General features: G+C 40.3%; 1 protein-coding gene across 2 annotated transcripts in view; it reads left to right on the forward strand.

Annotated features, from left to right (window-relative positions):
• Positions 1 to 4,882: 4,882 nt before the first annotated feature.
• Positions 4,883 to 15,000, forward strand: part of cntnap2a (contactin associated protein 2a) — a 766,983-nt gene continuing 756,865 nt past the window's right edge. For both annotated transcript variants that reach the window (XM_061965507.1, XM_061965508.1), the window contains exon 1: positions 4,883 to 5,180. In XM_061965507.1, coding sequence (XP_061821491.1) covers positions 5,081 to 5,180 — 100 coding nt within the window. In that variant the 5' untranslated portion in view covers positions 4,883 to 5,080. The remainder of the gene's footprint in view (positions 5,181 to 15,000) is intronic.

The following is a 15,000-nucleotide window of genomic DNA, read 5'->3' on the forward strand; positions in this document are numbered from 1 at the left end:
CATATGTATATATGTGTCTATATATATATATATATATATATATATATATATATACACACACACATACATACATACATACATACATACATACATACATACATATATATATATATATATATATATATATATATATATATATATATATATATATATATATATATATATATATATATATATATATATATATATATATATGTGTGTATATATATATATATGTGTATATACATATATGTGTGTATATACATATATGTGTGTGTATATATATCTATATATGTGTATTAGAGATGCGCGGATAGGCAATTATTTCATCTGCAACCGCATCAGAAAGTCGTCAACCATCCTCCATCCACCCGATCTAACATTTGATCAGAACCGCACCCGCCCGCACCCGCCCGTTGTTATATATTTAATATAGACGATGCAAGGCATTAGTGAGGTTATAAAGCTTTTGCCTGTTAAAGAAAGGAGACTGATCCAATGCAGCACAGACATTCACGTGCCACGCTGTCACGACCCAGACGCACACCAGTGCACAATCATATGGGAGCCGCGCTGAGCGCACCTCCAAGCGCGTCTCGCTGCCGGCGATGGCCGGTATGGGCCCGAAGCTCCAGCGCCATCCATTTTCAGGGCTAGTTGATTCGGCAGGTGGGTTGTTACACACTCCTTAGCGGGTTCCAACTTCCATGGCCACCGTCCTGCTGTCTATATCAACCAGGGTGAGCCCCACCCCTTTCGTGAGCGCACTGCGCGCGGAGTGACCCCTGTTACGCGCCCCCGGCAACAGGGGTGGCGGGCAGGTAAGCTGCGCGGACGGAGCCCGCGGAGTGATCCCTGTTACGAGCCCCCGGCCACGGGGGTGGCGAGCAGGTAAGCTGCTTACCTGCTGCGCGTGACGCCGGCGAAGGCGGACGAGGCGGGGTGTCGGTGCGGTGGGCGCGGTGGTGACCCTGGACGTGCGTCGGGCCCTTCTCGCGGATCGCCTCAGCTACGGCTCCCGGTGGGGCCCTCTCGGGGGAAGGGGCCTCGGTCCCGGACCCCGGCGAGGCGTCCCTTCTCCGCTCCGTAAAAGTGTCCATCTCTTTTTTTTTTTTTCTTCTGTTGTGGCATATGCAGCAGGTGCCTGCTCGTTTTTCGTATGTGGGTAGCAACATTTAACTATGTATATATATTTCCGAATTGGTTTAACTGCCACCCGCCTGAATCTATTTAAAATCTAATTTTTTTTTATTTCAACCGTCCGACCCGACCCGCGGATAAAATCTAATTTTTTTTAATTTCATCCGCCCGATTCGCAGATAATCCGCGGACTCCGCGGTTGTGCCCGCAAACCGTGCATCTCTAATGTGTATATATATGTGTGTGTGTAATATATGTGTGTGTGTGTGTGTGTGTAAGTGTGTGTGTATATATTAGGGGTGTAACGGTACACAAACATTTGGGTTCGGTACGTACCTCGGTTTAGAGGTCACGGTTCGGTTCATTTTCGGTACAGTACAAAAACAACAAAATATACATTTTTCGGTTATTTACCACATTTGTAAACAATGGCTTTATCCTTTTAACATTGGAAACACTATAATAATTCTGCCCACATTAATCAACATAAAATTGCCTCAAGTTGTTGCTCAGATTAAATAAAATGACAAAACTTTTCTTCTACATATAAAAAGTGCAAATAAACAGTTTCAAGTCAACTCATCATGCTTAATTTATTGCAGCATTTGGGAAGCCTGTAGTTGATTTTTATTATGTAAATGTTATATTTTTATCAACATGTGATATCAGGGACCCTGCCATTCAAAACTAGGCTGCTGCATTTCTAATGATTAATGTAACTATAGCTGAAAAAATGGTGCAATAGAAGAGACTATTCATCCCTGAACACCATAGAGTTCATGTAGGCTTAATGATGCAGTTACATTATTATGTCAACTATCAGAGACAGAAACTCTTCATTTAACATAATGTCCTTTTTTGCTGCTTCAACACAGCTCAATCAACACAGAAAAAGGTAAAGTGAAATAACAGACAGGGCTCTGCTGTCCGTAACACACACACACACACACACACACACACACACACACCGCAAAATGAGCTAACGTTACGCTAAAAGCGAATTAGCTTTCACCTCAAGCCAGGACTGTGAGCGAGCTGAGCTGCCTTTTACATTTCTAGAAGGTTAACGGGCTCATAGTGATGTTACTAGTAGTTGACTGGGAGGTGTTTATTATCATTTGGGGAGAGTCCGCTGCCTGATGCTTACCTGTTAAACGCTAAGCACTGACTCCATGCGCTCTGAATACGCACTGCTCATTGGCTGTTACCACTCTGAATACGCACTGCTGATTGGTTACAAATAGTGCGGTAACAGCCAATCAGATGGTTGTGTGGGTGGGACAATGCTGGGTAATGTGTAGAGGACTGACAGAGACAGAGGCAGAAGGAAGCGGAGGCGGCTACTTAATATGTTCGTGTGGAAACTCGTTCGGTACACCACCGAACCGAAACCCCCGTACGGAAACGGTTTAATACAAATACACGTATTGTCCTCCCCCCATTGTGTGTTTGTGTGTGTGTGTCTGTATGTATGTGTATGTATATATATATATATATATATATATATATATATATATATATATATGCACACACACACACATTTTTATATACATATGTATATATGTATATACTGTATATGTGTGTGTAACTACTTGGCATTGGAGCAATACTCAAATGTGCAGTATCGCCGGAAAGTAATGTAAAGTATCCAAACAGAAGATAGTTGCTTATTATATTTTAACAGAAGAATCGATAGAACCATGGTACAACAGAAAGTAAACAGAGAGATACACCTTAAATTAGCAAGTAGATGAATAAATAACCTTTACAGTCATTGTGCATTGTGCCAACAAAGGTGGCGTGGTGCTCATCACCCATGGTGCAAAAAATGCAAACAACATTATTAGACAACAAAAAGAACCATAAAATGTAAGATTATACTGTAACACAACTATAAAATATAGACTAGAATATTTCAGTTAATCATACACCCATAGGAAAACACGAAATATGCATTTTTAAAAAGATAGTGGAAGAGGTTGTGATGTTTTGCACACCTCACACTTACACCCTATATATCTTTTCATCGCCATAGGAGATAAGGCCCATTACGGCATTGACATCCACACATTTGACGATGGGATATGAGTGGTGGATGATCAAAGTTCTGAGAGAGGCAGGTGGTGGAGGACGAGACACTTCAGACAACAGCGTTAATGCCACTGGTCTGTAATTATTCAGGCTGCCTATGGTGGAACAATTGTGACTGCTTCGAGGCAGCCTGTTCCAACAGGACAATGACCCCAAAAGAAAAGGCTAAATCAGGCTAGAATTAAGGTTTTAGAATGGCCTTCCCAAAATCCTGACTTAAACGTGTGGCCAATGCTGAAGAAACAAGTCCATGTCAGAAAACCAAAAAATGTAGCTGAACTGTACCAATTTTGTCAAGAGGAGTACCGGTAGTCAAAAATTCAACCAGAAGCTTGTGGATGGCTACCAAAAGCGCCTTATTGCAGTGAAACTTGCCAAGGGACATGTAACCAAATATTAACATTGCTGTATGTATACTTTTGACCCAGCAGATTTGCTCGCATTTTCAGTAGACCCATAATAAATTCATAAAAGAACCAAACTTCATGAATGTTTTTTGTGACAAACAAGTATGTGCTCCAATCACTCTATCACAAACAATTAAGAGTTGTAGAAAGTATTGGAAACTCAAGACAGCCATGACAGTATGTTCTTTACAAGTGTATGTAAACTTTTGATCGCGACTATAAATATATATATATATATATGTATATATATATATATGTATATATATATATATATATATATATATATATATATATATATATATATATACATATATATATATTTGTAAACTTTTGATCGTGACTATATATATATATATATATATATATATATATATATATATATATATATATATATATATATATATATATATATATCTGCGATGAGGTGGCGACTTGTCCAGGGTGTACCCCGCCTTCCGCCCGATTGTAGCTGAGATAGGCTCCAGCGCCCCCCGCGACCCCAAAGGGAATAAGCGGTAGAAAATGGATGGATATATATATATATATATATATATATATATATATATATATATAGTCGCGATCAAAAGTTTACAAATATATATATATATATATATATATATATATATATATATATATATATATATATATATATATATATATATATATATATATACACATACACATACATTAGCGGTAGAAAATGGATGGATAGATGGTCTATTTATTTTTTTGTTTTCTATAATGTAAGGGATCAATATTACGCAGAGGTGTATTTATAGCAATTTTATAGGCACATTCTATTTAGAGTTGTGGGGGAGGGGTGTGCGAAATAGTTTCATTTTTCTGGGGGGGTTGCAACAAAAAAAAAATATTACGAAGCACTGCTTTAAAAGGTTAAACATCACATATTTCCTTATCAGCAGTTTTGGGGAATCTGTTTGAATTTGGAGTGGAATTTTAAGGACTTTGAGTGTTAGAAACAGATTAAATGAGACTTTTTCTCTCTTTGTAACGATAGGCTACCACCTTTTGGAGAAGGAGGGGGGCAGTGTGTGGCTGGAAGACAAGCGGAGGCATTTGGCGGAAGAGAGAGAGAGAGAGAGAGAGAGAGAGAGAGAGAGAGAGAGAGAGAGAGAGAGAGAGAGAGAGAGAGAGAGAGAGGGTGAGAGACAGATAAGTTCAGCACCACGGACAGCGCACCGGAGCGCCGCGATCAGCTGCGCACTGACACGCTTCCTCGAACCAGTGGAGCTCGTGGCGTCTCACTCCACTGTTTCTCCCCTGAGCGTCATTGCATCACTGCGTTGAACTGTTAGAGGAGAGCGGGGAAATAGCAGCAGAGTGCAGGCGCAGCATCACTTCTGTCCAGTCTGCAACTGCCAAGCAGCCTTCCAGCACCACCACTCTTCTGGTGTTTTTGTTCTCCTCCCTTCCCTCTCCTGGTCTCATCAGCATCCGTGAAGATGCACCGTCCTGTCGGGGGACTGACGTTGTTGTTCCTTCTGGCAGCTTTGTGGATTTTCTGCAACGTCAACAGAGTGCATGGAGCTTTGCCAACAACCCGTAAGTATTTCTTTTTAGTCTCATATATTTTTGTTAGCTGTACTGTTTTTTTTAAACCAGCATGATCACCTGCCAGGTTACAGGTGCACCAAGTGGTGGTGACACCAACACATGTTCATCCCTCCACGGTCTGTTATTTTAAGATGCTGCATCACTTTATAGGCTGTTTTTGTAAAAAAAAAAAAAAAAAGTGAACACATTTTTAAGGGGTTTGTGCATCCCATGAAGGCACTTCCATGCACACTCATGCATCCAAACAGCTTTGACTTCTGATGTATGAACTGGTCATGATGATTGAAGCATGCTTCCTCTAAGGTTGACTGTGATGCAATACACACGATTCATGACCGTCTGATTTCAAATTCTCCCCCATATATTGAAAGTTTTCTATTATGATGAAGCCATATGTGTGAAGTGGCCATGTTGATTCATGCTGATTGAATTTTTTACCCCCCATACGTTGAAAGTTTCTTTATTTAAATTTTTGATCAAGCCATATACCGTATTTATGAACTGGCCATATTGAATTTTTTCACCATACATTTTTTTTTTTTTAATTTTCTTATTTTGATCAAGCCGTATATCTGTGAGCTGGTCATATTAAGTCCTGCAATTTTAAACTGACATTCTTGTTCTAAAGTTGGCTGAACTCAATACTGATACTATATCCTAATGTTTACTTTTTTGTCGTAAGAATTCACCCTCTTTTGGCATCAGCAATGAGTCCATTCTCATAAAGCTGGTAGTGATGTTGCCGATGACCGAGGCACTAATCTGAGGGCTGTAGTGTGACCGTTGCATTCACTGTATGCCAGGGCGCCGGATGAGCGTTTCCCAAGGTGCGCCTCATTAATCTTCCCGTCCTACAGACTTTGTCAGCTTCTTGGGAGACGTCAGTGCGTGCCTGTGCATGAGGACAGCAAGTACAATGTGTTTTTTGGAATTATGTACGCCTCCTTTTAAGGTTGGTGCGTCAAGAACGTGAGCTTTAACAAGTCATCCTGAAGTAGTTTAACTTTGACTGCCTCCTTCTTAAAGCGCGACAGGGGAAATTCTCCAGCGAGCAAACCTAACACGAGCAATGGAACACCATGATACCAACAGAGCAGCAATTACAGATTCATGCATGCCCCCCCAAACCCCTTCTTAATGTGTATTTTTATGCTCATTTGCATTTACATGTACATGCCTACATGTATACACCCGCATGTGATTGTGCGTTCAGCTGTAAGCCTGCGATTTCTCTCCTACGCATGCAATACGCCCGGAGCATCCGTCAGCTTTATCATGCTTTCTTCTGTCACTTTAATTGGCTGGCTCAATAGTATCAATCGCTGGGATCTGTGGCGCTGCGGCAGAATAGGATGAACGCACACGTAGATACATGCACCCTCAAAGAGGTGGGTGGGTAAAGTTTAGCGAGTCGCATGGATGCACGATGTAATGAGATGTCATTGTACAAGGCCTCTTGTGATCACTTGAATGTTCATTTCCTGTGTCTACTCCTCAACCGCTGCACACAAAAGGGCGAACATTTTGGAAAAAAATATGCACTCTTACTCTGTTGCCACGGTTGGATTGATTTGAAAGTTCTATCATAGCTCAATGCACTCGTCACAACACTGTAACTTAATGGTATTTTGCCGAATCACTATCAAACTTGGTACAAACCTTTATAGATCTAGTTAGCATATGTCTGTAAAATTTGACTAAAATTGCCTGGAAAACGGCCAACAACGCCTCCATGATGCAAAAGTTGCTCCATGTGTTGAATGCAAAGATGTAAGTGAGAGGGATGATCTTGTAGTTGATAAAGGACTTGACAAGAAGCCAATGGAGACGGATTAGACCTGTGGTGATGTGCCATGTGTGTCCAATCTTTCTATTGATTGTATTCTAAAGTTGCCAGCATTGAGTGAAGCAAAGTGTTTGTCTTTAAGTCGCTGCAAAACCGTGGGTGGCTAAATGGGATGCCCCTAGCGCCTGTCTGATATAGAATCAGATTAGCCTTTTCTCATCCCATTAAGCATGCCAGGCCATTTGACAAAGACATCAGTCTGCTAGTACCTTCAGGGCAAGCCGTCTTCTGTAATATTCATTTTATACGCTGTCAAACCAAATGAGATTATTTAGGGGCGTCCTGTTGCCTGTTTTTAGTTTCAAGCATTTCCTGTGGTTTTTACAGCTCGGTCCATAGTCATTGGTTTGGCATCTGTGTTATTATTTTCTAAAACATACAATTAATTTCTCCACGGAAAACCTGATTTGATCAAGTTCAATGTTTCTGTCTCTGTGCAGTCTAATGGCTCCCATTAGAAGGGGAGGATTAAGGCTGGAGGAAGCAGACTGGTTTGTCTCAGATTAGATCAGCTCAATACGTGGCGCTCAGTTGTTTTGCCGCGTGTGGGTGTGTGTGCGTGTGTGTGTGTGTGTGTGCACACTCGCCTGAGGTTTTGGCCAACGAGTGCCTCCTTTGTTAGATTTACAAGGTCACGTTGTTAATTTTACTGCCATATTTGTTGTTGAGAATACATCTGACCCGCGTTCTATCTTTCCGCCCTGCTGACGATTCCCACCTCGGTCTTCGGCTGTCGGTTACCCGCTGATCACTCCTGATTACTGCCACCTCCTTTCCCTCGTTTTTACTTGAAATCATCTAACCATGATCACGTCCCTCGTCTTTACAATCTGTCCCCTCATTTTCTTTCCTGTCTTACAAGCATGCTACAATCCCTGCTAGTTTGGAATAAAAATGATCTCTTTGTGCATTCACTATATTCACACCAATGCATGTCCTCCTCCTATTCGTAGTTCTTACATTTAGTAACCCCCACCATCATCATATGAATATTTTACCCCACACAAAAATAAAACTTTTGAACAATGCTACAGGGACAAAAAAATACTTATGCTTCTGTTTTGCGAAAAGCACTTTATTTTCATTGCATGAGAAAAATAAAAAATTATGTGCATGCTTCCCCGCTGTCAATTGGCATAGCAAACGTCATAGTGATCCGCCCAAAACATTTGCTCTTACTTGCTAAAATTAGCTTGTAGCGAAAGATGGACATACCTTTTTTGTTTTCCAAGCATTGGAAAGAAAAATGGAAAACAAATGGATAATATTCATGAGGAATGTAACGGTATCAACATTTAATGGTACGATATCACAGTGTTAAAGCCATGATATATTATTGTGATATTTGTCCATAAAAAAAGACTTAAAATGCCATAGTGGGTAATTGAACACAAACATAATGCTAAAATGTTCCAATTATATTTACTACTACAAATAATTATTTTTAAGTCCAAAGAATTGTGCGGTAACATCCAACTTTTACTTTCAGCGAAGCAGTGTCCTCTGCAGTGGACATTTTTAATCAGTTTTGAAAATGTAGTTTCTCAGACAAATTACATCACATTTGAACTTTTAATAACGTAAATACAACACACATTGACGTTAAGCTTCACTGGCTTCATCTTTTCTGGGTGATTCTTATGAAGTAGTTTGGTGTGCAGCAGTTGCTTTCCCTCAACACAGCGTGCCTTGACCGAGTCTGTTTTGACTTGGAACACTCGAGATACTCGAACGTGGCACGTTTATTACCTCCGCCACATAGGTTATATTTTCACCAGGATTTGTTTGTTTAGCAAAATGACTCAAAGTTATGAACGGTGTAGAAGTCTCCTCCTCGTCGGGTGGGTGAATTACTCACATCAGCAGGATACCGGTGTTCTGATGTAAAAACTGGTTTTATTTTTCCATCAAGCACTTGCATGAAACACGACTTTTCAGTCCTCCTTGTCTCATGCTCTCCAAGTCTCTCTCCAAACTTCCCCTCCGCTCCTGCACCCGGCCGCTCACTCTTAAAGACAACAGATGATTAAATTAACACGTACCACCTGTGCAATCTAATCATCTGCCAGCTGTGTCTCGCCGTCAGCACATGCCACGCCCCCATCTGATGGCGCTCTGTTTTCAGCACCATGGACAGAGGCGGTGACCTTTGCTCCTGCAAGCGTGCTGATAACACTCCCTCCCCACAAACGGATTATGCAAAAAACAATTCCTTCCATCTGCTAAGTCGAACACACTTCACTTTCTGCATTCTCTTTTGCTCCAGACCCCAAATTGCAGACTTGCGCTGTGCAGAGGATTCTGGGAGATGTAGTTTATTTTTTTCAAACCCGCCAAAGTAAAGGAGCCAGAAAAAAACTACACACAAAGTTTGCGTTTGATATCGTCACATGTCACGGCATTATTGATAATATTTTGAAACAGTACTACCGCGGTATGTACACAACCTTTACATACCTAATATTGTTTGAATCAAAGGAATAAATAATTAAAAACATGCGTGTTGCCGACATGGGGAAGCAGTTCGAACATATCACTGCATCATACTGACGCAGAAAGAGTAACGTCAGTCAAGAATGTAAAAACAATATCTAAACATTGGAAATTTATCCATAACAATATGGAAAAGTTGCCAATGGTGTGTTTGACAAATAAGCAGCTGTAAAGAGACACTGTAGAAGTCAACTCTCCAAGGTAAATACTGTACACTATAAATTTACTATAGCTGTATTTTTATCCAGATTTTTGAGTATCACTGCCTGGTCCAAGCGATAAACGGCAGCTATACCACTGTAACCCGCCTCATACTTCAACTAAAATGTATTTTAGCCTCACTGTAGCATTCAGTTCTGTTTTGTTGTGGGAACAAGGGTGTGTTGATTTAAATCCACAAACAAGTCATGCAGCGTTATTCCCGTGAAAATGTTTGCTGCATCACAAATCCAGAAGAGTCCAGTAGAGTCGTGGAAAGTTTGATACCTTGCGCTTCCTCCACATTCCTTTCACTAGAGGATGCCTCCACAGGTGCTCGATTGGGTTCAGGTTTGGAGACATTCCTCAGCAAGACAATTGTCATCTTGGGAGCGTTTGGTTTCCTTTATTGTGTTGGAACACAGTTTTGGCTTTAAGTGTGTGCTTGAATTCATATTTCACTCAATGAACAAGCAGCACTCAACCGCTGCCATCCCCGACTCTACGCACTTGTCACTGGAAAATCAATACTGGTATCTACCGATTCCAATTTTTGGTACTTTAGTTTGCCTCTTCAAATGTGTTGAATGTTAATTGTTTAAAAATATTTGTTCCGTCCAGTTATCTTGTTTTCTTACAATTCTGTGTCTCATTCGCAAGTTTGTACTGTTCTTATATTGTAGACTGTGCATGCAGTTGCAGTTACAAGGCGTTAGATGGCACTATTGTATATACTACAGTGTTGCCTTAGCCGGGAAGTAGTCTTTGCCATTAAGTTGAATGTGCCAGTATTTTCTTGTGTGTGTGTATACTGTATTGTACCTTTAACACACCAGCTGTTTAACTGTCACATGCATCTAATTTGTCATTTTAATTACTGAATTAGGAGGTGTTAAAGGGGAGCATTATCACAATTTCAGAATGGTTAAAACCATTAAAAATCAGTTCCCAGTGGCTTATTATATTTTTCGAAGTTTTTTTCAAAATTTTACTCATCACGCAATATCCCTAAAAAAAGCTTCAAAGTGCCTGATTTTAACCATCATTATAAACACCCGTCCATTTTCCTGTGACGTCACATAGTGAAGCCAACACAAACAAACATGGCGGAAAGAACAGCAAGCTATAGCGACATTAGCTCGGATTCAGACTCGGATTTCAGCGGCTTAAGCGATTCAACAGATTATGAATGTATTGAAACGGATGGTTGTAGTGTGGAGGCAGGTAGCGAAAACGAAATTGAAGAAGAAACTGAAGTTATTGAGCCATATCGGTTTGAACAGTATGCAAGCAAAACCGACGAAAACGACACGACAGCCAGCGACACGGGAGAAAGCGAGGACAAATTCGGCGATCGCCTTCTAACCAACGATTGGTATGTGTTTGTTTGGCATTAAAGGAAACTAACAACTATGAACTAGGTTTACAGCATATAAAATACATTTGGCAACAACATGCACTTTGAGAGTGCAGACAGCCCAATTTTCATCAATTAATATATTCTGTAGACATACCCTCATCCGCGCTCTTTTCCTGAAAGCTGATCCGTCCAGTTTTGGAGTTGATGTCAGCAGGCCAGGGAAGCTAGGGTCAATATTCTTCTCTTGATCATCTTCGGTGGCATAAGGGACGGTGTGAGCCAAGACATCCAGGGGGTTTAGCTCGCTTGTCTGCGGGAACAAACTGCCGCCATGCTTGCCGTGCTACCGAGGTCCTTTGTCCCTGAATTGCTCACACACTCCGGCAGATTCAATGGGGGTCTGGCGGCAGATTTCTTTGACTTTATCGTTGGAAATGCATCTGCTTTGAGTGTCGCAGGATATCCACACATTCTTGCCATCTCTGAGGTAGCATAGCTTTCGTCGGTAAAGTGTGTGGAACAAACGTCCAATTTCTTGTCACTTTCGCATCTTTGGGCCACTGGTGCAACTTGAATCCGTCCCTGTTCGTGTTGTTACACCCTCCGACAACACACCGACGAGGCATGATGTCTCCAAGGTACGGAAAACAGTCGAAAAAACGGAAAATAACAGAGCTGATTTGACTCGGTGTTTGAGAAAATGGCGGATTGCTTCCCGATGCTACGTCACGTTGTGACGTCATCGCTCCGAGAGCGAATATTAGAAAGGCGTTTAATTCGCCAAAATTCACCCATTTAGAGTTCGGAAATCGGTTAAAAAAAATATATGGTCTTTTTTCTGCAACATCAAGGTATATATTGACGCTTACATAGGTCTGGTGATAATGTTCCCCTTTAAACACCGTGTAAAATTGCTAATGCAGTTGCATGTGGCATAACCATTGTAAATTCGCATTGAGCTAGTGGATTTTTAAAAGTGCCTGTTATTAGTGTTGACTCATTTTCAGTAGATATTGATCTATACTGCTAAACAAGCAGTGCAGTGACTACTCTTAAGTCATTTTTGTAACATTGTCCCTTGCAAACTAAACAGCTGAGCAGAGTATCCCGATGTCCCAGGCGTTTATCATGCACACACCAGAGAAGTAGTGCATTTGTTTTTTTCAATAGTTGACATTTCTGTGTGCGCAAAATGTAAAAGCTATCCCACTGGATGTGGTCTTGTCATAAACCGTCCGAGTGCATCTTCTCCATTTGACTATGCTCGCTCGGGTGGAGTGCGCATTGTCATGCCGGTAGGAACCGGAGAAGAAAGGAATGAAAGCATTTATATATATTAAAAAAAAAAAAGGAAATACAGCTTGAAGCACAGTGATGGGAAAAAAAAGTGTTCTATTTTTCTCCATTATCTAATACTCAAATCCTCCTTGGTAATATTACTACAATGTGTATCAACATGAAGTCTCTTTAGTAGTGTTCTGTCATTCATTCCAGACCCCGATTAAATCTTAATCACCGTTTTCAACTAAAGCAGAAATTCGCCCCTTGACAGCAAATAGTTATTTTTTAGTTCCACCAACTGTGTAACACTTCCTCTACGTACACTTGAACTGCATCCAATCCTGGCTGGGCGTTTAATGGAGTTGTCTGGTGTCCAGCAATGAAACAGGATTCGATAAGAACATGATCCCCCGCCACAGCTTCCCACGTACAAACACTGCCAATTTCATCCAGGAAGCCAGCTCCAGAATTCTGATCACTATCGTGTCCGGCGAGAGTTCCTACCTTGATGCTATTGCTTGTCAATAAACACCTATGTACTGCCACGGTGGTCAATATCGATATGTGCTTGCATGGGGAGGCAATGCAATCAATTCCTTACTGTTAATCGTAATTGTTATTGATAAACATGGTTAAATTTCACCTTGCTTTCATTAGAGTTGCATATTTGTGTTCAGGCTTGCTGCACTGTCATGATTAGTGCACATTGTTTGCATTGTTCACATGCAAGCTAGTTGCTAACAATTCAAGGTGCAAGGCTAATGTTTTTGAAACAGGATTGTGTTCTTGCTTGATTGAATATCAGCAACATGCAACAATGTTTGTAGTTTTATTTTCCACACAAAGACACCCATGCAGTCACAATATTATTCAGAGAACCAGCATCCCCTGCAGTAGACATTTGTGTTTTGTCAGAATGACTGAGGACGCTGGTTTTCAGGAAGATTTACAAATTCACTTTAATTTAAAATTTGCCTCATTTTGGGCTTATCTGTTCTGTATGTGACAATGATACCTATAAAGTGCCCTTTTTTGCTGTCTGGTCAAAGTATGTTCACCTTTCCAGTGATGGGCAGTAACAAGCTACATGTAGCTAAGCTACATAGCTTAACTACATTTTCCAGTAGCTTGGCAATAGCTTATCTACTTTTTTAATGAGTAGCTTTTCCTGTAGATTAGCTACTTTTAGACCCATGTAGCTAGGTATCTTACATCAAAGCTACTAGAAAATAGACTGCGAATACAGGCCCCCTCAAAAAATATGGAGAAAATACAATGACCTGATGAATGAGAACAGCCATACATATGGAGAAAATCCATGATGATTGGTTGGTGTTCGTATGATGAGTCACAATTGGCTAAGGTGAGGCAAGATAAGGCAGGTCATAGAAAATAGTAAGGAAAAATCATAGCAGTCATGCACTCATGTCACATGACGACAAGGGAGTCGGAGACCGAGGGACGCTTCAAGCTGACAACTCAAAAAAAATAAAAAAAATAAACCTACTCGAAAATGGCAGAGGAATTCGCTCCCACAGATCAGATTATTCCTTCAGTGATGAAGATGACGTGCAGGAATCCCACAATAATGCATGTCCTTAGCCATATTTAGACAAATGTATGCATTTAGAGAAAACAATGCCCAAAACTTTAGTTTTTTAATTGTTTAAAATAAAAATCATAACTGCTCTCTTTATCTAAGACATCCAATACAAATTTAGAAACACACATTAAGAGGAATTGAGTTCATGAAAAGTTTGACTGCACATAACCATTACCAATTGTTCCCAAACACACAAGTCATTGTTGTTTTTTTGTCAGGATGTAAATAGATGCTGTTTTTTTAACTGAATAGCATTATAGAGGTGGGCCAAAGAAAAGGCAAACTAAATACAGTGAGGTGCTTAAACAATACACAAGCCTCTAGCTAGGTGGTAGCAGTGCTTGAATGAGTCAACAGGATGATGAAAAAATATGACTATTATTGAGCTTGAATTTACCTTGAATATGGTGAGAAATGAGGATGCATAATACAGTATCTAATATTAATCTTTATTTGGTGCAAGTGCTGGTCTTAACATGTACTAATCCTAGGGATGTGTACTGAATTCGGTATTTTTACAAGCACCGACCGAATTATGTCGGTACTACCGGGTTTCGATTCACGTATACTCAAACAGTGCCATATTTTGATATCTTTTTTCCCTTCTATAAATACGAAGCGTTCCATTTCTCTTGGAAAATGTTAATCGTTATTCGCTCGTCTCCTTTTTGAGAAGGACATTTTAGCCACAACGGTGGTGTAGGTAAGTAGAAACTAAGGTAGCATACACCTTTTTAATTAGCAAAAGGTTCACAACATTCATCTGCTGTCCAGTCTGAGTGCCTAAGTTGTGCTGCTTCTTTTACTGTAATTACAACAGTGCATACTCCTCCTAACACAGTACACCTAAAGTGAAAGATTAAGGAATAGAACGGTATACATGCGATTATTATTTATCTTTATTATTTATTTTTTATTTTTTTATTATCATTACTGGATGTATTCAATCCAAACAACTATATTGAATCCCCTAGCGGGCCGGTTTTGACACAAAATAAAGTTGCTATTCTCTATGCCAACAAAGTAA

Source organism: Nerophis lumbriciformis, linkage group LG07, assembly GCF_033978685.3.
Source record: "Nerophis lumbriciformis linkage group LG07, RoL_Nlum_v2.1, whole genome shotgun sequence".
Taxonomy (NCBI): Eukaryota; Metazoa; Chordata; class Actinopteri; order Syngnathiformes; family Syngnathidae; genus Nerophis; species Nerophis lumbriciformis.